At 47.0% G+C, this 23,034-nt stretch overlaps 1 protein-coding gene across 3 annotated transcripts in view; it reads right to left on the bottom strand.

The window, feature by feature from the left end:
- The window catches only part of CCND2 (cyclin D2), a 38,744-nt gene extending 25,415 nt beyond the window's left edge, over positions 1 to 13,329 (bottom strand). The window contains exons 1-4 of one of the 3 annotated variants that reach the window (XM_082069783.1): positions 12,991 to 13,329; positions 11,898 to 12,118; positions 10,160 to 10,375; positions 7,303 to 7,462 (exon numbers count right to left, since the gene is read on the bottom strand). In XM_082069783.1, the coding sequence (XP_081925909.1) occupies positions 7,303 to 7,462; positions 10,160 to 10,375; positions 11,898 to 12,092 (571 nt within the window). In that variant the 5' untranslated portion in view covers positions 12,093 to 12,118; positions 12,991 to 13,329. Of the gene's footprint in view, positions 1 to 7,302; positions 7,463 to 10,159; positions 10,376 to 11,897; positions 12,119 to 12,581; positions 12,889 to 12,990 lie in introns of those variants that run through there. The other 2 variants (XM_082069782.1, XM_082069784.1) reach the window with 2 other exon arrangements.
- Positions 13,330 to 23,034: the final 9,705 nt, after the last annotated feature.

Raw genomic sequence — 23,034 nt, forward strand, 5'->3', positions numbered from 1 at the left:
AAGCCACATTGTGCTGGGCCACCTAGAGGGTTGAATAGAAAAGGCTGAGGAAAAGAGCAGGCAGCGGAATAAAGGCCGTAATTAACATATTTCCATATTCAAGCAAAGCAATAACTACGTGAAATGTTTGTCAAGGTGCAATGAAAGCATAAATATTAAGTACCGTATCCGAGGGGATGCATAACCCCCCTCTGAGTCCTTTACATTCCATCAAGAAATTCAAAACAAGCTTTTTACACATTATTTTCAACCATATACCTCTATCCCCACTTCCCCCATGACAACAAGCCAAGTCCCACCAGCCTCACTCAGTTTCCACCCAGGTAAAACTTCTCCCAGAATTAAGTCAAAGCTTGCCCTGAGATTTAAAAAAAAAAAAAAAAAAAAATCAAAGTAAAAGGGGGAGAGAGAAGACTTAAACACAGCTGAAATAGATGCTCTTACTTTAAGTCCTTGTTGGAGATATTGAACCCTGAATTACAGAGGGAATCTTGTAAAAAGCAATTCTTACTTGACACCTGAAGCAAGGCTATGGGCTAAACCCTTCTTTCGGATCTATGCACAACCTTGGCTAACAAGCACCCAAAGCCCGTGCCGAAGACACTGCACTGTCTCTAACTTTGTTGTGATTTATGCAATTCTGTGGCAAAGCACAAAAGAGTCTCATTAGAAGTCAGAGGAGTAGGGCAACAACGTGTAGTCTACAAAAATCTGAGCACATGAGCACGTCAAGGAAGAACTGGGTTATTAGAAAGCAGGACTTGTTTTACCTTCTAATCCCAGGCCATAAACAGCAGAAACCATACCATTCCCGTATAGGTATAACTTTTTTCCTAAAGGACCTTAATAAAAACAAGGGTTCAACCTTGCGCAACTTAACTAACTTCAATGCTGGAAATACAAGAAGCCGATATAAGAAACGGTGCCCTCTGAAACACAGCCACCTCTGGATGAGGCAGCTGGAGCCATCGAACAAATTCAGGGTACCATGAATCTGCACTCTGCTTTCAGACTGGAGCCAACACAGCCAGGGCACGCACGTATGCACGTACCGAGGATGTTCTTCTGCCTGTGTGGCACATGTAAGCAGTGACCAGGTTTTAGGACCCTGCATGCCGTGGCCAAGCTGTTTTGTTGGCTCTCTCCTGATCCAGTGGACTTCACGACCTCCGAGCCAGGAAAATGTAAGGTTTGACAGTCAGGGAACAGGAGACAGGAACCCAGAGAGGTCCTGCAAGGGGAAGCCCTAACTTGCAGCCAACAAATGAAAAGTGCCGGAAGGAAAAGAACATTGACAAATATCCAGGCTGAATGTTCTCGGTGTGCCAAAGCCAGGTGGGAACTCTACCTTCTTACAATGACCCTTGTTACGACTCTCGCCACAGGTTGTTTGTTTGTTCGCTTGCTTGTGGTTGGTTTGTTGTTTTGGTTTTTTAACAGCCAGTTTTCATCTCTATAATTTGATAGAGGTTTATTTTCAGAGTTGCAAATGGTGAATTAGAAACCCCTGTCTTGAGGAAGACAATGCTTTCGCATAGGGGAAAAAAAAAAAAGAACATTAACTCCATGAGGAGAACATAATCATGACAGTCATCTATATGGGCTATAAAATTATATAGATAATAGTCAAATTTCACCCAGCCTCAAACGTTACCCAGCCAATGACTCTACTATGAGGACAAGCATGCATCTACATTGTACCAGGTAAGTTTAGAAGAAAGGTCTAAGGGAAAGATATAAGCAGTGAATTTAATTCTTGCCTGTTGTGATCTAAATGCAATTCCAGCATCAGTGTGCTACCTTTTTTTCAAATGCAGTTGGGTTTCACAGCATTGGCCATTTTTTTTCTCTTGCTCTTGTTATTTCTACAAGATACAGCAATTTTTCGCCATGTTAACTATCTCTGCTTTTGAAGGCAAAACCAGACAACTCCTCAGCCCTTAAAAACAGCGCATGGCTGTGCCAAGTACAATCAAACAAAAAATTGTCAAGTAAAATAGGATGAAGACCTGCTTCTATTCTTTGAGTAGGCAGGAGAGCATATGCCTAATTCTGTTACTAGGCTACAGTAAGGCAAAAAGTATTTGGCCTTTATACAACTGGGTCTAAAGTATCCTAAATACTAATGGTACATCACAGCCATCCAAGTGAGGTAGAGAGAGGGAAACACGTTAAACAGTGTATGTAAATTATATGAGTACTTAGTAAAACCTGCTTATTAGCTGATCATAAACTCTATTCCTGAACAACTGTTTGCACTGATTTTTAGTTTCATTTATTCTACACCTTCAGTAAGGAAGCTGAACCAAGGATCAAGATTCTGTTTGCACATGAGCCATCAAAAGGTCAGATCTGCAGCTGGTAGGAAGGAGGGCAACTTATCTGGCAGCACAGGAATTACACCAGCTTGTAGCAGTGGAGTCTCTCTTCCTCCATTTCCTTCCACCTCATCTTCCCACATCTGATGGGTCCTACAACTTAAAGAGTGAGTCTGCTCACAAGAAACACTCCCCTGCTCCTGCTACTTGTTGATGGAGCTACCATGGTTCTTGTGGCTTCATTTCTCTGGAAAGCTCAATATGTTGATAGGAGCTGCCTCTCCCAGGAACAAGCAAGAGCCTTCTTTTGTATGGCAACAAATCGATATGGATTACTCTTTCTTCTGTCATGCAAGATGCATCTGTGTAATCACTGCCACTTTGCAACATGTATTTTATTTCTAAGAGATTAATTCACACAAGAAGGCCTCTGTGGACTTCTTTCCCTCTGCAAAGAATAGGTCCTGAATAAAACTTGTATCATACTTTTATCCTCTGCAGGGACAGACCCCAGTTACTCTTATTGGCAGAGCGGGGAAGGATGCATAGTAGACTTGCCCAGCAGGAGTCCTGAGGACCTAATATGCCTCTTAGTGATACAAAGCATTCCATGTGGTTACCCTCCAGATCACTAGTAGGGTTTTGGGCCTCATCTTGCAGTCTTAGCTCAGACAACACTCCCATTGACTTCCGCAGAACTTCTGTCTGAGTGAGGACCCAGCATTTGGCCCAGAAGTTTTAAAAAAGCCTTCTCAGCTTTCAAATGCAGATGATTAATGTCCCAGCAACAGTGGGCAGAGGTTTGGCACGCACTACAAAACTGACTTAAAGCTGAAATTTTCCTCCACTTTCTTAGCCTCTTTGCCGACACAGACTTTGAAAGCCACCAGTCTATGAGATGCTGCATTGTATCCATCATGGGAACATCTCACCTGCCATAGGACTCGGCTGAAGCACAGGAGAGACCATGCAAAGGGCTGAGTCTAGGAATCCACACAAGTTGCCTTCTGTCTCTGCAAGTCTGCAAAGCCTTTTGCTTCCAAGTTTTGCATGCCACTTAAATAAAACACTGAAAACCTTCTCACTGAGATGAACCTCTCCTTTACAGTTTGCATTCAGAGATGTACAGCTCCTCTTCTGGAAACCCTGACTTGTGCAGCCCGTCCTCCCTCAAAACCCACTCCCTTATAGGCACTGAGATAGAAAGGGGTATCCTGCACCAAAACAGTGGCACGTAGAGCCTCCAACAAGAGAGCATAAGGCAAGGAAGCCGCTGTCCATCTGTGACTCTGAACAGCCTGGAAGAAATGACGGACACACTGAAGTCAAGGAAATAAGGAATGGTCTTCTTCTGGTCTGCATGCAGCTCTGTAACCAGTGCCCTTTCCCACTACTCTAGGAGCGATTCCTTGGCTTGGAGCATGGCACATACAAGCAGAGAACCCCAGAGAAAACATTCACAAACTAGGGAACACCATGTGAGGAGACATGGAAGGAACAAAAGGTACAAAGCAATGATCCCAGAGAGCAGAAGAAGGATGATCTCCATTGGGCTCACAGATAAACAGGATCCTCCCATGCTGAAAAATTAGTAAGCATAAATTTTGCCAAGCTTTATTGTAAGGAGGGTTCAGATGCAGGCTCTTAGCGCCTTTAAAATGCAGAAGACTCCTGAAGGAGGTTTTAACTTGGATAGGGAGCCACTAGTGGGATGAGATAACAAATGACATCATGACAGACTAGGCTATGCCAGTGCTTGTAAATCTATATGTGCTTCCCACACAGCAAGCAAGGCAGCTTGAAGAAAGCTGGCCTACGTGTGGGCAATTCCCAGCCAACAGATCATGTTTTTGCTTAATGATGCACCCTGTTTGCAGGGCCATGGTGCTGGAAGCACAGCCAGAACAGGCTGTGGGTGAACACCACTTCCAGTCATTTGCAGTGAAGAAGGAGGCTCCTGAAAGCATTGTGGGTGCAGGGCAGGGGAACGAGAAAACTTCTTCTTCAGCTTCTGTCTTGCTCAGCAGCCGTACATTCAAATGGGACCAAGAGCAACAAGGGATACACTCCAGTTTCAGCCATGCTCATGAGAATCCTTAATCACTGCAAGGACTGGGGAGAGGCTGTGGATTTAGATCCATGCAGCTTGTTTCAGAAACTGGGCTCAAAATAAAGGCAGAGAGAGAGAATGACAACAATCTAGAACATGACTAAGAGAAATATACAAAAGAACTGAATATCACCTCCTTCTGCATAACATTCAACTGGAAAGGAGACTAGAGATGTGTATCAAAATGATTCAACAGCACAACATCCAGAACTGTTAATGGCCGCTTCCCCATCTCCCTTAGGTGATGCAAAATACTGCAGGACCAAGATCCCAGGTGTCTCTGTGAAGGCAGGGAACACTCAGGAATTTCTGGTATACCACTGTTGCTGCAAAATCAAAATGGAGCAGTTCATAATGAAGAACTCAGGCTAGAGGAGAAAAGCTAAAAATATGCCAGATTTTGCACGATGCACTACAGAAGAAGAAAAAAAATACTTGAGAGATGAGAAAGCTGCACTGAGATTAATCAGGAAATAAAAAGATACTCAGTGCTGTGCTCCAAACCAGATCTGTTAGCCAGCCAGCAAGGTCAGGTCTCGCGACAGTAAAGAGATAAAACTGGGCTAAAAAACTGCATGGAGGGAGCAAGGGAAGAGGCAGACACATGTCAAAGGAGGTCATCCTGCTGAAAGAGGGCAAATGGGGAAATGAAACAGCAGGCTTAACCCAAGCCGGTGGAGAGCAGAAGCTTTGAGGGAGAAAGGGAAAGAAGAAACTCAGTGGCCAACGAAAGCTCTGCAACAAATAGGACGAGAAAAGGAAATGACAACTGGATCTGGAGGGAAGTTTGATGAGAAGTGGCTTTTCTTCACCAAGGAGGGCAAGAACAAGTTTTGAGAAGAATGGCAGTGAAAGGGAAATACAGTAGTAATAACACAACATTTCTATAGTGGGGCAGTACCTTGCTAGTAAACTGGAAATGAGGTAGAAAACTGGGAGTGAGGGCTTGTCGGTCCTCCTCAAAACTAAATGCCAACAGAGTGGTCTGTGGAAAATTAGATGAGAATAAAAGAAAATCTACAGCCACCACTATTGTGCCCTGTCTTCTGGGAAGCTCTGTATGCAGCAAATTATGTCTTTCACATGCAAGAAAAGAAACTGACTTGTTGCCTCTTTAAACTCTCCGTAAAGGACTTCAGTTCCTGCATTGGAGACTTACAACATGAGAAGCAGATCACATGTGGGAAACAAATGAAAGAAGTGCATGATTGGTTTAAGGGTTGGAAAGGGGATGCTATTTTGGGTCTTGGTAAATGGACTAGTAAATCATGGAGCTAACTGTGAAAAAAATAATGGAGAAAAGGTGGAAAGAAGCCACAGACTTTGGAAGTTCCTTCATGGCCCACAGTGCTGTGATGATCTAATTATAAGGAAAACTGCAAGGGCAAAGGATTACAGACCAGAATTTGAAAAGTTAAATCATAACTAAATCTATGTCTCTCACACTATTGTAGGAGGTTAAAGCGAAAACAGAGAGAGAAGATTGGTCTGGTTTGGAAGACAACATCCAGATACGTCAGAGGTTGATGGCTGATGGTGTTGTGAGGAAATGTCCACGAGAAAGACCACCTTCATTAGAAGAAAAAGAACGGTGTGAAAGAAGCCTAGGTAAGGAGAGAAGGCAAAGCTGATGTAACAGATTAATCCTAGAGTAAAAATCTAATCAGTCCAGAAATGACTGATGAATTACCAAGAGTGATCCTGCAGACTTTGAGCACATTGGTAGCCAAAAACTCAACTACCCTAACTCAGCCAATGTAAGATGCTCTAACACAGACTGAAAGAGGTAGCAGAAACTCGCCTGCATTGTAAAAGCAGTCACTACATCCCAAATATCAAGCAGACATATCAGCAGACATTCATACCAACAGCTGCACACCGTCTTTCTTTTCCCTCTGCAAACACGCAGGCAAAACTATTTCTATGACAAAGGGCTAGGTATGTCAAACTGTAGTGAATGCAAACACCGAGCCATACGCTACTTGATAATAACCCTGGAAAACACTACATGCTGTTTATCTGTTCCAGGTCTACAGGTCTAGCTTCTAAGAAGTGGTCTAACTGTTAATCCTTCGGATGAAGATTAAGAGTACACTTATTTTCTAAAAGTCAATGGAAGGAAAAGAAAAAAAAAAGCAAACAAAGAATTGTGTTTTGCCGACAGGTATAAAAGTCTCTCTTCCACAGAAGGAATGATTGTCATCTAAATCTTCAGCAACTGTATTCAGACAACCATACAACAAAAGGGCAGTGTAATGGTTCCATATGAAACAGACTAGTTTCACTGTGTTCTTGAGAGTGAAGTTAGAGAAATAACCCAAATTAAAAAAAAAAAAAAAAAACAACAAACTTTAAAAGTTGTAATTCCCTATGCTTCTGTAATGAGGTAGCATCAAATATACATTAAAATACAATTTTTGCCTTTATCTGGCCAGCGTCCAGTTAATGAAAAATGTACAAGGCCATTAATTTAATGCATTAGCCCAAAGCATTTTGGGCTAATTTGCCATAACACCTTCCAGTAGTTTGGTTATCCCATATCTGTCCTTACAAATGACCTGTGGCCCTTTAAAAAAAATTAAGTGAACAGGCAAAGCAGAAAAATTGTACCGTCTGATCCAGTCTTATTGACTTTACCACAAAAGCACCACACATTAGTAGGAGCAGGACAGCCCCCAATTGTATGGATCCTGTTTATACGCCATTTCAGAGCTTGATTCATGAAGCCTTTTGCAAACAGTCCCACCAGCTTGAGTGGCTCTTCCCACGTCACTTAAGGATGGAGGGGATGAGAAGCCCTCGTACCACCAGCGACTCATCTGACCTTTCAACTGCAGGGCCAGCAGCAGAAGCACCCAGAGCACCTCGGCCTACCTGTGGCACAAACAGCAATGAACGTTTGCGCGTGCTTCCGAATCAAAAGCAACTTGTCTTTAGGCAGAGGCAGCTTCCTTAGGATGTGTTCGGTGAAATCGTGCGGGGTGACGGCTGCAAGGTTCCACTTCAACTTCCCCAGCACCACCAGCTCCCATTCCTGCAAGGGGGTAAAGGGATGGGGAAGGGAAAAGAAAAGCCATAAGCAAACCTGGAAAACAAACCCCCTCACTTATTTCTCTGATTGTAATTATATCACTGCTGAATTGGTTTTGCTCAAACATTTTTTTCCATATGTCCCTACTGCTTTGAAGTTGTTGACTTTTTTTGTAAAAAACACTGGAAATGTCAAGCTCTACTGAATATAATGAGACCTGGCAGCTCCTGCCAAGATTTTACTTTTTTTGTATCCAGTGCTGAATGCCCACCCAGAAAGTTTAGCCTGCAATTAGATATTGCCAAGGTCACTGTGGTCCTTTCCTAGTAACTTCTTTTAAACGGCTATAGTCCTTACTTTATAGCCATTTAAAGTCCTAGGGAAAAACCATGCACAAAAATAACATAGATGTACACTGTTTTTTTTAACACTGGGGAAGTTAGCTTAATGGCATTCTCTCCCAAAACTGTATTCAAAAGCTCCTGCAGATAAATCTGATGGTGCTTGAACTACTTCAAGACAGGCTTTGCAGAAAGGAAATGCATGTAACACAGCTGACCTGTGTAAATTATCTGCCAATAAATCACGTAGGATCCATTCCCACATTCTTTGCACGCCCAAAACTTCCAGTGAAATCAAAAGAAAGCTTGGGCACATATGTAACTCCTGGCCATTCCCTGCAATAGGATTACATGTAGAAGTGGTATCTAATCAACAGAACTGGCCACAGGGTTCAAGCAGGGCTAGACCTGCATGCTTCAACATTGAAAATAAGTTTTGAATACCTTAAAGTGCCCTGCAGAGTGAACAAAGCTCAGGCCTTGGACTCATTTTTGTCTCATGCATCAACCATTAGTTATGAACTAAATTCTATGCACTGGTTCTTGAGTCCTGATGATGTGTGAGCCTGATGGAGCCCAGCATGGAGGGGAGCCCCAGCTAAACTTGTAGAGCTGGCAAGTCGAAAATAAAAGTCCCTTAGTTTTGCAGCTGAGGAGACGTCAACCAGTGTTGCTGAGAAACCATAAACATGGACCCCACAATGCCATTTCTGCAGTCGTTTCTCTGAATAGATGCCTGCTTTAACAGCAAGTTACTTTCCTACAGACATTCCTGCTGGATTATGACAGAGTGCTCCATAGCTTGAAAACTCATGTTCATGTATGCAACTGGCCCCAGAAACTAGTTTATTTCTCAAGAAAACCTGTAGAATGTTTGAACATAACAGCAATTACATTAAGTAAAAACTGACCTTTGCAGCATTACTAATACGGTATGTTTTGGTATAGAAGCGCACTTACTCTAGAAGACTAACTACAGGGAAGTACTTAAAACATGCTTAAATCCAGGTGGCACAAAAAGGTAGGCACACTGTTCCACACCTTCTTGTGCGGCGGCCACAGCACTTGCTGCAACACTCTGGACTATCAACAGGACACCTCACGTCTGACAGTCATGGCAAGGTTTGCAGGGCAAAGCTCTTTACTCTGCAGAAGCATGAAGTCCCAGCCCCTCCCTGGGGGGAATTCCCACTGCCTTCATCCAGTGATTCATAGGAGAAACTCTCCTGGGATTCCGCTGGCTACGTGCATTCACCAGGATCTGTGAGAACAAAGCTATCTGACTGGATATACGTCTCACTGAGAGGCTTAAATACTTGCCTATGCTCTGTACCATGGAGCGCTCTGCAAATATTAATTATTCCATTTAATATTTTTAGATCCCTTTTGTTTCTGCTTGCACTATGTCTGAATTGCACACAGCAGAAGCACCACCATGGAAAGTACCAGACGTGACTTTTACTCACGGCGATGCTTAACCCAAGCTGAATGTTCATCTCGCCACCTGCCTCAGCAATAACCTACGGGGGAACCACCTTTGCAGAAGCCACACTGGCAAGCCTACAGCTTCCCAAGTTGTGACACCAGCCATTTATTCGCTGGCATCAGAACCTGCCTAGATCCCACGCGACGGCAAAAAAGTCCTCCTGGCCTTTAGCAACGACAGTAACCCACCCCGGTGACACCGTCGGGCACCTACAGCAGCTGAACAGGCTGGGGGAGGAGCGGGCTCCGCAGCAGGCGAACCCCCGGAGCGGATCCCCCCGGAGCGGGTCCCCCCCGTCCCGCCGCCGCCAGGAGTGCGGGGCCGCCTGGCAGCCGCTCCAGGACTCAAATCCCGCCCGCCGCCTCTGCCGCGTGTCTGCCGCCAGGTGGCGCCGCCACCCCGCGCCGCCCGCCCCGCGCACGTGCGCCCGGCACCTCCCCGCCGGCCCCGCGAGGTCCCCGTGCGGGGACACCCACACCCGCACCCACGGGGGGACAGAGCGCGTGTGTGTCTGTGCGGAGGGCGGGGGACATGGTCCCCGCCGGCAGCGCTGTGCCCGTGGATGGGGCGGGGAGCGGGTCTCAGCGCCACATGGCCGGGCGGCTGCGGAGGAGCCAGAGCCGTCAGGGAGGTCCTGCCTGTTGCTCCCGCCCCAGCACCACACGCCCGCGGTTCTGGGTCGACCCTTTTCTTGAACCTTTAGCATTTTTTTTTTTTGCAATTCACAGCGTGTGTAAAAACCCGTCAAAAGCGTGATTTTTTTAAGGGAGGGTGGTGGCAAAAGTGATGGCTCGCCGTGCAAGAAAGGGAGAGGGAAGGTGAAGACCACCAGTGCAAGAGCTGTTGGAGAGAAGGTGGAAGGGGGCTGCTTACCAGCAGCTCTTGGGGTTTGATGGAATTGTCCGTGTATATGCACAGCTTCTCGGCTGTGAGGGGGATTGTCTCTTTCAGCTTCGAGGCCAGGAACATGCACACTGCGCCCAGCAGCTGCAGATGGCACTTTCGAGTGGGCACCACAGCTAAGAATCTGTCCAAGTAATTCATGGCCAGAGGGAAAACTTCTTCTTCACACTTCTGCTCTTCACAGACCTGCAAAGCGAGGAGCGTGGGGAAGGGAAGATGGGTTGGGAGGGGAATGAAGAGAGAAAAAGAAGGAAAAAATAAATAAATGAGTGATCCCACAAAATAGACCACTGCCTCCCTGCTATGGCTCCTGCTATTTTTGTTTCCCGGGGAGCTAAATTTTGGGGGAGGGGGAGATCTCTGGAGAGGCTGGGAAGGCTGTCAATCGGCTTTCACATTCCTTTAGTTCATTCAGTAAGAAATGAATTCAAGACACTGTGTGGGAGAGCCGAAGAGCCCCATCCAGCAGCAAGCTAGCAGCCTCCGACTTTTTTTTTTTTTTGCGACCCAATTTTTTCTTTTTTTTTTTTTTGATTTCGTCATATTTTCAAAAAATCGATAAAAATATTAAAACTTCCCCGGGGGTCCCGGTTTTGGTGCCGGTGGCATCCTGGGACGGTCCCCTATCGTTTCCGACAATTGCAAAAATTCCCCCGAGGGGTGTCCCCCAGCCCTGTGCCCCCGATCCAGCGTGGGAGGGGAAGGACGGGAGACACAGCGACGGCGAGGTGGGGTGGGGAGAGCCCGAGCAGCCCGGCTCCTTTTAGCAGGAGCGAGCGAAAAAATTGTTTCAAAAATTTACAAAAAATCGGAGCTTGGGAGAAAAAGCACAAATCGCACATGAAAACCAAGCGGGGAGCCTGTTCTTTCCAACCCAGGGGTTTTGGTCCGGGAAAGATCTCCCCCAAAGGAGATCCGAAGGGGCAAATGATGGGTGGTGGGGCCGGGGCAAGGCAAGCGAGTCTGCAGGGATCTGGGCCCGCTGCCGCTCCGCCTGAAGTATCGGGGCGAAGGGGGGATTCGCCGACCGCTCGGACTGCCCCAGCAGTCCCCTGCCAGGCCGGGGGGACTGGGGTGCAGCGACAGGGTGCACTTCCGAGCCCCTTCTTAGAAAGGAGGGGTAAAGACGGGCTCGGCGCCTCCGAGCAGAGTTGCATGCAGCGCAACATGGCGAAAAAAAGGCACGTCCTCACCACTGCATACGTGGGCACAAAATCCTCGCTGGGCAAAACGCGGGGGGCACCGGGCACCCTCCGTCCCTCGCCCTGCCCCGGGCGCAGCTCCCTTTTCCCAGAAAAGCCTCCATCTCAAGCGCTCCCGGCCGCCCGCAGCCGGAGGCGGCTTTTCTGTGCTTTTTAATTGAAATTGACTTTTCCAACTTCGCTTCCGCCCCCCACCCCATTTCCTCGCCTACAGCACCCCCGCTTTGCGGCAGCCCCCCGGAAGGGGCAAGTTCCACCGGGGTCTGTCGATGCTCCCCGCGCCCCTTCCCCCACCGCAGCACACCGGGTGAGCTCAGGAGGTAGTGAAGGGAAGACGCAAGAACCCCCACCGCGACCGGAGGGGCAAGAGGCTGCAGGGCGAGAGGGGGACGAGGTGTGGCGGAGGTGCTGCTAGCGGCGAGGAGCCCGCACCCGGCCACCCTGCTGCCCCCCTGCCCCGGCCGGCACCGCTCCGAGGGGCCGGGGGAAGGCACCGGGATACAGACCTCCAGCATCCAAGTGGCCACCATCCTCCTCATGAAGGGCTGGATGTCCTTCTGGACGCATTTGAAGTAGGAGCACTGGGGCAGATACCTCTCCTCTATGGTTAATAAGTTGTGCAAAACGCGGTCGTCGTAGAGCAAGTTTGGGTCAGGCAGAGCTCTCCTCATGGGATCCACCTCGCAGCACAGCAGCTCCATGTTTCCAAAGAGATCTCCCTCTTTCTCTGATGGAAAAGTTTTTTTTTTTTTTTTTTGGAGGGGGGGAAAGGGGTGGGGAAAGGAGAGGGGTATAGGAGGAGGAGGGGTAGGTGGGTGGGAGGAAGACGGCAGGGCTTTCCAGCTCGCTCCTGCCTCCCTTGAAACTCGTCTCTCTCTCTCTTGATTTCTAGCCTAAAGTTGAAGCAAAGTGACGCAACTCGCAAGGGCAGGCAGTTCTCTCTCTCTTGTTATTATGGAGAACAGCAGCTGGTCAGACGTAACATCAAACGCGTTTTTTTTTTTTTCCTCTCTATAAGCTAACAAGGAACCAGGAGGCCCTCGTATAGGGACACATACACAAATGACAGCTTCTCTTTTTCTTCCTTCCAGCAACCAAATTAAATCCGCTCCACACTTTCCTCTGCGGGTGCCCGTCTCAATCTATTTCCCCCCTCTTATTGTAAGAAACTACGGGCTCTCCCTCTGTACCTACCTAGACGATGGGGGCGAAGGATGAAATGTCCTGGGGCTCAGCAGGGTGCCAGATGCACGCCCCGTTCCCCCCGCTCAAGCCCTTGATTCATTCCTCCCCCCTCCGGTACCCCCTTAATCTGCAGCTGCAGGGAGCACACAGCTCCCTGCTAACTGCAGCCTAACAGCAAATCCGAAGAACACCCCAAAGCTCCTCGAGGGGTGGGGGTTCGGCGGCGTTCGCGAGCTGAAATCTAACAACAATCACCATGCTACTTCCTCTGGCACACATACGCGCTACTAGCAGGGGAACCGTTTTAGCACGGCATGGCCACACTGATATAACTTTCTAGGAAACGCAGCGAGGGAGGGAGGAGGGAGAGAGGTCACCGGGCGGGGGGGGAGGGAGAGAAGTTATGTCCCGTACCGGGTGACTTCAACCCTACTCGGACTTCGCCGCCGTCGCAGTCGCTCCCCGCCTGCAAAATGTGTCAACTTTGCGAAGTCTCTGCCGCTGCCTGCTACGGAGAGCAGAGGCTCCCGAGGGGGAAGGAGCTTCCCGGGGCCGGCAGGGGATGAGCTGCCCGGGTGGGCGCGGAGCGGCGGCGGCCCCGCGGGGCATGCGAGGAGCACGCTCCCCGGAGCGGCCGTTCCCCCCCCCCCCTCCCCAGCCCCGGGCGCCGTGGAGGTGGGCTAAGCGGGAAGGAAAGAAATACCGCCTTAAAAGTGTGAGTGGGGAGTTTGGGGCGCCGCTTCCCCTCCCTCCATTTGCATAGCCAATAGCTCTGGGGCTCTCGCCGCTGCGCGCTGATTGTTACCGGGCAGATTATATTTTAAGGACGCATGCTGCCCGCCACCGAAAGCAGCCCGGGAGGAAAGGGGGTGAGATGCAGCCCCCTCACCTGACCGCACCGCCTGTCCCGGGAGCGGCACGGGTCCTGCCGGCATCAAGGAAGGCGGGCGACCGGCCGTCGTTGCCCGCGAATGGGCAAACGCACCCTATCCCTCGCCAGCCTTCGCCCCTCTGCATCAAAAAGGATGGGAGGGATGGGACCAGCTTTGCCGTGGGTGGCATCTCTGCGGAGTCCAGCGGCAGGGGGTCCCTTGCAAAAACCGGCTGGAACGGCCCAGCACCTAAGCCGCCCGTAGGAGCAAATGTCTACTTTGCCACCAAAGAGCCAGCAGGACTCCCATCCCGTCCCCGGCAACACGGAGCCGGGCCCTTCACGCGTAACTAGCAGCATTTCCTCGCAAAATCAGTTCCGCGCCCCCCTGGTCCCGGCCACAGCTGAAACGAAGTGGCGGCGGCGGCGTCTGGGCGCTGCCGGGCACTGTGTGTGGCCCCTCGCCCGCCCACCCCCCCGAGGCGGGAGCTTACCGGGGCCGAGCCCACCGTAGGCGGAATTGGGCAGAGCTTTGCCCGGCAAGACTCGCGTGTTAGGAGGGAGAAGGAAGGCAGCGAGGAGGGGGCACCCCCCGCCGTACGTCGAGGGCGGTGAGCGGGGACCCGCTGCGGCGCGGCGTGCTCCGCAATGAAAGGCTCTTTAAGTTCCACCATTCATTTCCCCTTCCTGGCTACTCCTGTGAACAGGGAGCGTGTTGTGTCAGCGCACGTTTTCCTTCTCCAAACTTAAATTCATAAGCGCTCCCGTCTGGCTTTGTAGCCCGACAATGCAGCGATTGTGATTTATGTGGGTTTCGGGGGGGAGGACAACGGGTGTCCTAATTGTCCAGCACCGACTTTCCGAAGTGGAGTGATGTCTGGGGCACGGCGCGGCTGCCGGCGGCGGCGACCAGGGTGAGGGATGCAGGGGCCCCCCGCTCCCTGCGGTGGGGCGGCCGCCGGGAGAGCACCCAAGAGCCCCGCGGGCGGGCAGCTGCCTCCCCGCCACCTTGCTGGGGAAGGGGTCCCATTAAGGAAAAACAAAACATAACCCTAAATCAATAAATGGAAGCATGCCAGCTCTGCACGCGGAGGTGCCGCTGATCTGCAGCGACGTCATTAAAAAGACACAAAAACCCACCCCAACACACACCAAAAAAACCCCACCACTTTTTCGCCGGTGCGACGGCCTTTTTATACTCTGTACCGTTTCCAAAGGGGAAACGCCGGTCCTGTGAAACGCGGTGGGCGCGTAGGCAGCCTGGGCGGCCGTCGGGCGCCCCGCGGGCGCGGAAACCGGCGTGCCCGAGCTGCCCCCTTCGCCTTGTCCCCGTGCCCACGAGCGCTGCTGCATGCGTTTGGAGGCAGCAGATGTTTTAACAGCCTCCGTGTAGAGATTACCGAGTGCCATATGTTAAATACCACCCTTCCCCCCGGAAAAAAACAAAACAAAACCAAAACTTTTCGCACTTGCTCCCCTTCTTTTGCTGAACTGCTTCGCCCGTTTAAAAGCATAAATGATTAAATCAAGCATCGTCGGTATATGCTTTTTCCGTCGGCGGCTCCGGGAGCGGCGGTGCGCGCAGCCCCAGGTGGGCGCTCCCGCGGAGCAGCGCTGCGCCCTGCGCGGAGCTGCCGCCTCGCCCCGGGACAGCCGCGCTGCTGGCCCTCCCCACAGCCCGGTGGGAGGGGATCGTCCTGTCCTCAACCTCACCGCAGCCGCCCGGGAGCAATGCCGCGGTCACCACTTATGTTTTGGGAGCCCCTCTTCTTCAGGTCATCAAATTGTGGTGTCACGTCTCCTCACCATTAACCCGCACTCAGTTATCACGAAATCGGTAATATGTAATGGTATTTTATTGGTGTTAGTCCGAGAGCGCTTCAAAACCCGGCGACTCGCGTTTTTTTAAAAAATAGATCTTTAATTCGTCATCACTCCTATTTATTTAATTTATTTTCTTTGCGAATCCCAGAAAACCATCTTGAAGGTGCTTCGGGGGACAGCATGGGATCAAGCTTTGCATTTGAACCGCAGACCGATAGACATGTTGTGTGTGCGCGCCGGCGGCCGCAGGTTTTTTGTTTGTTTAAATGAAATAAGTATTCCCTTGCAGTGCTTGAAACCTGAAGACTGGAGTGTGAAATGTGAGAATCTGAAAGTGAAACCGACTGGAAGCCAAAAAAGAAACAGATGAATGTATTTCCACTGTCCAAGCTGAGGAAAGCCCCGAAAGGAAACAAACACTGTGGATAAGAAAATGTGTAGTAGATTTAAAATAAAAATATTCCAGCTTCGGTCACTGGAAGCAGCCTATCTTGGTAGTTTCTTCTTTTTTTTTTTTTTTTTTAATTTTAAATATCTGATTTTTAGCTGTTCAAGGGTAAATTCCATGATTCTATGCTGTGCATTCAACAGGAACAACATAATAAAAATCATATTTTCTTTCCTCTGTTTTCTGATTAAAGACTAGAAAATTATTTGGATACCTCAGGAACGGCTGCGCATTGCCCATGCATTTTCAAGGAGCTATTTTTAATTGTACAGGCAATTTTCAACTCTAAATACATGTGTAGTGGCTGCTTTATCATTAACAGCCACCTTAAACAACATAATTACCGAGCAGGTGAAATATATCCTGTAATAAAACTATACCTGTCTTTAGAGGGTGATTTTATGCAGGCACAACAGTTACAGCATTAACTAATGAATTATGTGTGATTGCTGAACATATGTTTAATTATTTACTATTTTCTGCTTTATGCAAAGTTTCTTCTTTATTCTTTCTCATTCCTCAGTTTAAACTTCTTCGGAGCAGTAATTAGAAACTGTGTTTTTGCAGTGCCCAGTGCAAGGAGTGCACAACTCCACTCTCAGATTTCTTACTAGGGGTGATGGGAAGGGACTCAAAAGATGAGCTACAAGAATGATTGTGTACCTGAGACTCATGCTTAAGGCTGGAAGACTTCATAAATTCATTTCAGTTAGCCCAAAGAGACTCCCAGGTTTGACAAGAACATAAACTAGAGAAATCTAGAGAAGTTCAGGCAGATTTAGGATGACAAAAGTGATAGCAGTACATTTAGGTGAACAACAACGTGAACTTTTCAACTGCAAGTTTAATTAATCCCTTGATATTTTATTTAGGGTTGTGTCTTTAAGTTTAGGTGGGGTTAAAGCCTAAAAATTAAAATCTACCACAAATCACAGTTGCAGAGTTGAAAGAGGAGCTACTGAGTGGGGTTCTGTGACTAGTTACACGTAGATACACCTAGATACGTAATCCCTGTGATGTATTGTGGCCTTAAAAGTATTGGATCTATGAATCTGTATAAAACCTATCACCTGCGGTAATGCAGGCACATGCAGAATTAGGGTGAGATTCTGCAGCAAAGGAGTCGGAACCGACGAGAAATTTCTTCTGGAGCTGAAAGTCTAGGATTGGGATTTTTCTTGCTATGTGGGAGACAGGGAAATTTTTGTTCTGCTTAACTCTCCTGGTGCCACAGCCTTATCTTGCAGGGGTGCCATGTACTTTGCAGTGAGTGCTTCTGGCTCGATTCTCTCCTCGGTGAGCTGGGTGATAAGGCTGCTGTGCATTTGCAGGGAGCGGGAACACGTAACAGGTGCCTCCCACACACCAGGAAATCAATTGAAAGGGAGAGCACTTGACATTTTTTACAGGATCGGGCCCCTGGTATGCAGAACTGTACATAAACACAATCATTCTTTTTTTTGCGAAGTGGTGTGGGGAGAAGCGGTGTGGCTTTTGGAGCAGATGTTTGACAGAGCAGGAACAGTTCTGACAAATTGCAGGTATGAACCATTGATATGTCTTTCATCACTAACAGTATGATAGGATCTGAAGGTGACAGAATCAGCTTGCTTTTCTGCTTAAAATTGACTGTGATCTTAACCTCTTGCATTCTGCTGTGTGATTTCCCTGGTCTCTGGGATATTTGTAACAGTGAATTTAAAGAAGGCTTCCACATTAAATGTGCAATCTTTTTTTTCTCCAATTTTTAAAGCATCTTGCTGTCACATATCTTCCTTCAGAAGTAGTGTTCTGACTTTGCTCTATGGTCTCTCAGTCTTGATCCAATACATGTAGTTTTACTCTTACCAAAACAAATGTGGAGCTTCAATCCCGTTGTCTTTTCTTTCTACCTACACTGAGGCAAATATTTTACATTTAATGTATGCCTGTAGCATGCCCAGGTCTATATATACAAAAAGGAGAGAGGGAAGGAAGACCTTCATAGCAAATTGATCCTTTTATGGGGAACTGGGAAGGGATACTGCGTGCCTTGTTTGTCTTTACATTGCTGTTAGATGCTAACTAATCATATTTATTCGTAGAAGCAGCTGTATTTTGAAAGTAAGTATAACAGTTCTGTTAATCTGCAGTAAGAGAATTACCATTGCACAGGGTCCCATGCTGGGTAGTTTACTGAAACATATGAAGCACATATTGTCTGGCAAACAGCAAGAAACTTTACATGGAGCTACATCAGTACGAGATTTTGTTTTGGAACCCATGTGAATGACTGTGTTAAGTGACAACTTGTTATGGACGTAAATTGGACATCTCATTCTGTGCAGATGTATAGAGCACATCTGAGTTCTGAAAATAGGTGGATTTTTAAAGGAAAGAAAAATTATGTTTCCCCTCAGCACTTGGCTTATTTCGTCTCTAAAATCATCAAAACCTGTCCATAAAAAAATATTAGTTTCACAAGTATTCTGACTTAAATACCCTTTGATACAGTATTTTGGATGTCTCCTTTGCATTCTGGGGACTATGAAATACTCTCTAGATCTGTTGACTTTGGGTCTTCTTAATGTAGTCAAACAAACAAATAGAATGAGGAAAGTTTTATTGCTTGACACGCAGAGAAGCACATAAAACCAAATGAAAACAAAACAAGAGTAAACCAAAATAAAACACTGTAAATAAAAGCCCTCTATTTAAGTAAACAATTTTGTTTGTTAATTTCCTCTTCTAAAACTGGTAAATTAAAAGCTATTCCACAGATAAACAGTTCAGATATTGTACTACTCTGCTCTATGACAATTACATCTACACCTGGGAAAATTAATTACTTATAAAACAATAATAGCCTAAAAATATGACCTTGCGTATAATATTGATGACCACCTGAACGCAGCACTATAACTTGCTTCTTTTTTCTCTTTCTCTCCTTCTCTTTTGTGAATGCAGTACTTTATTTCTGTAACGGAGTGTCTCAGCACCAGTGAGCTACAGATGAAGAAGTATGCATTTTGAAGTTAGTAATGAAATTAAAGCATTTTGAAAGGCTGTGCCCCTTTTCACAGTGGCAATTAACACCCAGAGTCTTCAGTCACTTGCCAGGTGCCACATGGCTTTTGAAGATGTGGTTTTCTTGAGAAGAAATGGTGGGTGGTATGAAACCCCTCTCACCCATGAGTTCCTTACCATTCCTCGCCACCCAGCTCCTCAGGCTCAAAACTGCTGCCCTTGAGGCTTTGCTGGGCACTTGTGTGAATAATGGGGAAAAAAGACCTCAGGGACTACTGGCCTTCTGCCTTTCTGGAAAGGGGTGATAAATGCCTTTGTTTCAAGCTCTAGCCCCAACCATTCCAGATCTAAGCTCCCAGCACTTTCATGCAGGTAGTTTTTGGCTGACTGAGGTGTTTTGGTAGGCATGGTGAAGATCTTGTCTGCTTTGTCTGAGCTACATCCGAAATCTTTAAGAGGTTCCTTTTTGTTCTGGGCAAAACTCCTGATGTCGCTTGGGCAGGGGCTGAGACAGGAAAGCAGCTGAAGTGATAGCTGCCCTCCTGTTGAAGTGGAAAGAAATTCTCACAAGTCTCAGCAAAATCTGCTGCTGCTGCCACTAGACAACTCCCAAAACTCCTCCAGCAACCCACAGGAACAAAAAACCACTTTGCCAGGGATTGCAGCATCAGGGCGATGGTGAGTGATTTCTCAAGGGCTGCTTCTCCCAGGGCTATCAGAAGAAATGTCCTCTCCGCAGCTCTGCTACCTTGCTTCTACAGCATTTTGTTTTGCTTTTGACTAGGAAACCCTTTTGCTTGATTACCGTTTTCCCTGATTCTAAAGTTGACGTTCACAGGCGTACACAACTTCCTGTGCATGACTTGATGCTCCCTAAAGGGTGGTGCTGCCTTTCGTCTGTTTTACTGGATGTAAATATGCACAGGTCTGAGAGAAACGTGTCTCATAGAGGGAGTTAGTTTGGAAGTCATCTAGTCAAATACACTGCGCACAGCAGAGCCACCTTGCGAGATAGACTGGGTTGCCCAAGGCCTTATCCAGCCAAAATATCCAAAGATAGGGATCCCACAGCCTCTCTGGGTAATCTGTCTTGCTGCTGTATCACTCTTAGGGAAGAAGAACCTTTCCCTTGTACCTGCTCAGAGTTTGCCCGGCTGCAACATTTGTCCATCACCTTGAAGTTTTCTGAGTATTTGAAAAACAGCAAGAAGCATTGATAGGTGGTTGCTGTCCCCTGACATAACTCCATATACATAGATCAGGAAGTAGTCTTCAGGATCTGTAGACAAGGGTTTTATTGGTAAATGGAACTAAACCACCTTATTAACTAAGAAAATCACTGGCACATATTCCATACCACTCTCCTTCATTGAAACCTCCAGATCTCCTCCACTGTCTCCTCCCCTGTCTCCATTCTTGGTTTGTGAGTTATGCTTTTTTTTCATCCCTGATGTTGAAAATCTGTACCCCCAGCAAAACTCTGTTGTGCCACTGTCTCATTTCACTGTATGCTGAAACTCTCACCTGGGCTTTCAACTCATCTTCATGTGTCAATAACCCCTTTGAACAGGGAGTTGTTTCCTGGGGCAATGTTCCTAGCTCCTCATCCTAATCTTCAGTGCTTCCCTAGGTATTGTCCACAGACAGAGTCAGGGTAGTGGGCTAGAAGACCTTCAGGCTAGACATCAGGAAGAAGTTTTTTATAATGAGGCTGTTAAAATACTAGAACAGGTTGACCCATCCCTGGAGACATTCAAGGCCAGGCTGGACGGGGCTCTGAGCAACCTGATCTAGTTGAAGATGTCCCTGCTCATGGCAGTAGGGTTGGACTAGATGGCCTTTGAAAGGGCCCTTCCAACCCAAACTATTCTATGATTCTGTGATTCTGTGATGTCCCCCATCAGAGTGGATGTGATAGGTATTATTTTAAAATAATCTATGCACAATATAGAATCCCAGTTTCCTTTTGTATATTGTCTCTCCCCCTTATATTCTAGGACTGTCTTTTGTTGTTCCCTTATCTCACAAACATTGCACTAGGAAAGAAGGGAGTGGAGCTGGTTTCTCTGTCTATGAATAGATGGACTATTAGAGACTGTTGGCACCTGAATGGGCTCGTTAGCTTCAGATAACACAGGAATTGCTCCATCCTCGAAAAGGTCAGGCTACCCAACTTCTCTGGAGCAGGCAGGGATTGAGGGAAAAGCAGAGCTAAGAAGCCATATGCAAAGAAAACTTAGGGAGGAAAATAAGGAAGAGAGAAACATACTTCTGCAAAAGGTGAGTCCTTCAAAAATGAGACAGTACCTGAAAATAGGAGCTGCAGAAGAAAGGCTTGAATTTCATGTGGAGAGACCTTGTGCAGGAATGAAAGAAAGTTCTCCTGAGAGGACCTGGAAAGAGGATGATAAAGGATGGTGAAGAACCAGGCACAGAAAAGTGCAGATGGGCTCTTCTGTTGCGTTATTTAGCTCTATATATTTTCTTGCATATCTCAAGTAGAGATTGTTTATTTTTAGAAATGTTACACAGTCGATCTGCCATGCTTCTTAGTAGATGTTTATCCCTGAGGTGGTAAATTACAAAGTAGAGGGCCTACAAGAGTGGAGTCCATGCAGAAATATAAGATGAAACTCCTCAGAGCTGGGAAAGCCAGAGTTAGTCTCCTGTTCTGGCTGTGGGGTCTCAGGGACAATTGCTTGATGGACAATCTGTGCTCTGAAAACACACTTAGAAATCTGCTGTGCCTGGGATCTGTTTGGTTTAAGTAAGTGTAAAAAGCACGAGTCCAACATGCTGTGACTAAGCCCAGCAATATTATGAATAATCAAAATAAATAAATAAATAAATAAATGAAAGTAGGGTTTGAAAGTATTTAGCAGGTTTGGGGGACTCATTTTTTTTTTTTTTTTTTCTCATCTTGTCCTTTTCCCTGTGAAAGTCAGGGACAGATTGAAATCTGCTGACTCCAGTGCTTAGAAGATGGTTCAAAGGACCCAGGTTCTGGCTCAGAGTTTCCAGACCCTGCTGGGAATCAGAGAATCAGAACATATGTCCAGAAAAGCATCAGATACCTAGAGAAAGTTAGAAGGAGATGTAATTTTGCTTTTCTTCTAAACTGAATCACAACTATAATGTTTGGTGACAACTTTCTGATGCTTACTATAACAACAGCGCCTTTTTTTTTTTTCCCTCACACTGCAGAAACAGCATATTCTTGTCATGCAGCTGTTGCTTACTTGTGTCTTCCTTCTGCTTTGGGTGGATTTTCCCATGTTCATATCCGTAGCTTTTGAGTCCTTCTGTCACTGAACAGCTGCGGGCTGATACTAGATAGAGCTGAATTTTTCTGTGTTCACACACACAAGCAGTCTTGTGAACAAAAGATTTTTAAGAAAGTTGATAAATGAACAAGGTCTTTTGGACGATGCAATGTTGCTAACATTACAGACAATAAAAATCCTTGTACCCACTTAAAGCGAAGGAAGACATAACTCAATTTGTTTTATCTGTGAGCCTCCAAGCTTTTCCCTACAGGCTTGAGAGAGGATGTTCTATAATGAACTCATCTTTCATGTGACAGAAAGGGAAATGCTATCTCACAGCCTAATGCTTATATTTCTATCTGCTGTTTAACAGAACGTTGCCTTCTAAGGGGAGCCCCTGTTTTTAGTGGTCAGAGCTTAACTGAGGATCAGGGTTTCCCCGGTAGTTTCAGCTCTAAAACGTGCAAATCACATATCTTTCCTCTGTCTGCAAGGAAAGAAGATACAGTTATCTTGACGTACGTCCATCTCAGGCATGCTCTGAGGTTTGATTCAGTAAATTTTGCCAGCTGTTCGGAAGGCAGAGGATGGTGGGTCTAGCCAGGCACACTGGTTGCCATTGTCTCCTGAGCAGGATAGAAATGAGAACGGTTGTGGAGAAGTATCATATACACTTGTCCTGTTCTTGCATCTCTCTCAGTTTTCCTTACAGCTTTGGATTTTGCCTGTGCACCCTGGGGACATATTTTTTTTCCCGCTTCCTTAACTTTTTTTTTCCATTCTCGAAGTAGTTCTTCCACATGTATGTAAAAACCCATCAGCAACTGACCCACTTAGCTGGCACCATCCACTGTCCACTCTTGCACAAGTGGGCACAAGGACAGAGACAGATCCTGGTGCCATGGGAGGGGATATCACGCCAAGTGTGCTTGGGTGGTCAACTCACCCCAGGCAAAGTGGAGGAGGTATTTTTTGAGGAGGGAAGGGGAAGACCGGGGTGTCCAACAATGGGTTTGGCACAGAGCTGGCCACTTTTTGCCCCC

The sequence above is a fragment of the Streptopelia decaocto genome (genome assembly GCF_964273445.1).
Source record: "Streptopelia decaocto genome assembly, chromosome: 1".
NCBI lineage: Eukaryota > Metazoa > Chordata > Aves > Columbiformes > Columbidae > Streptopelia > Streptopelia decaocto.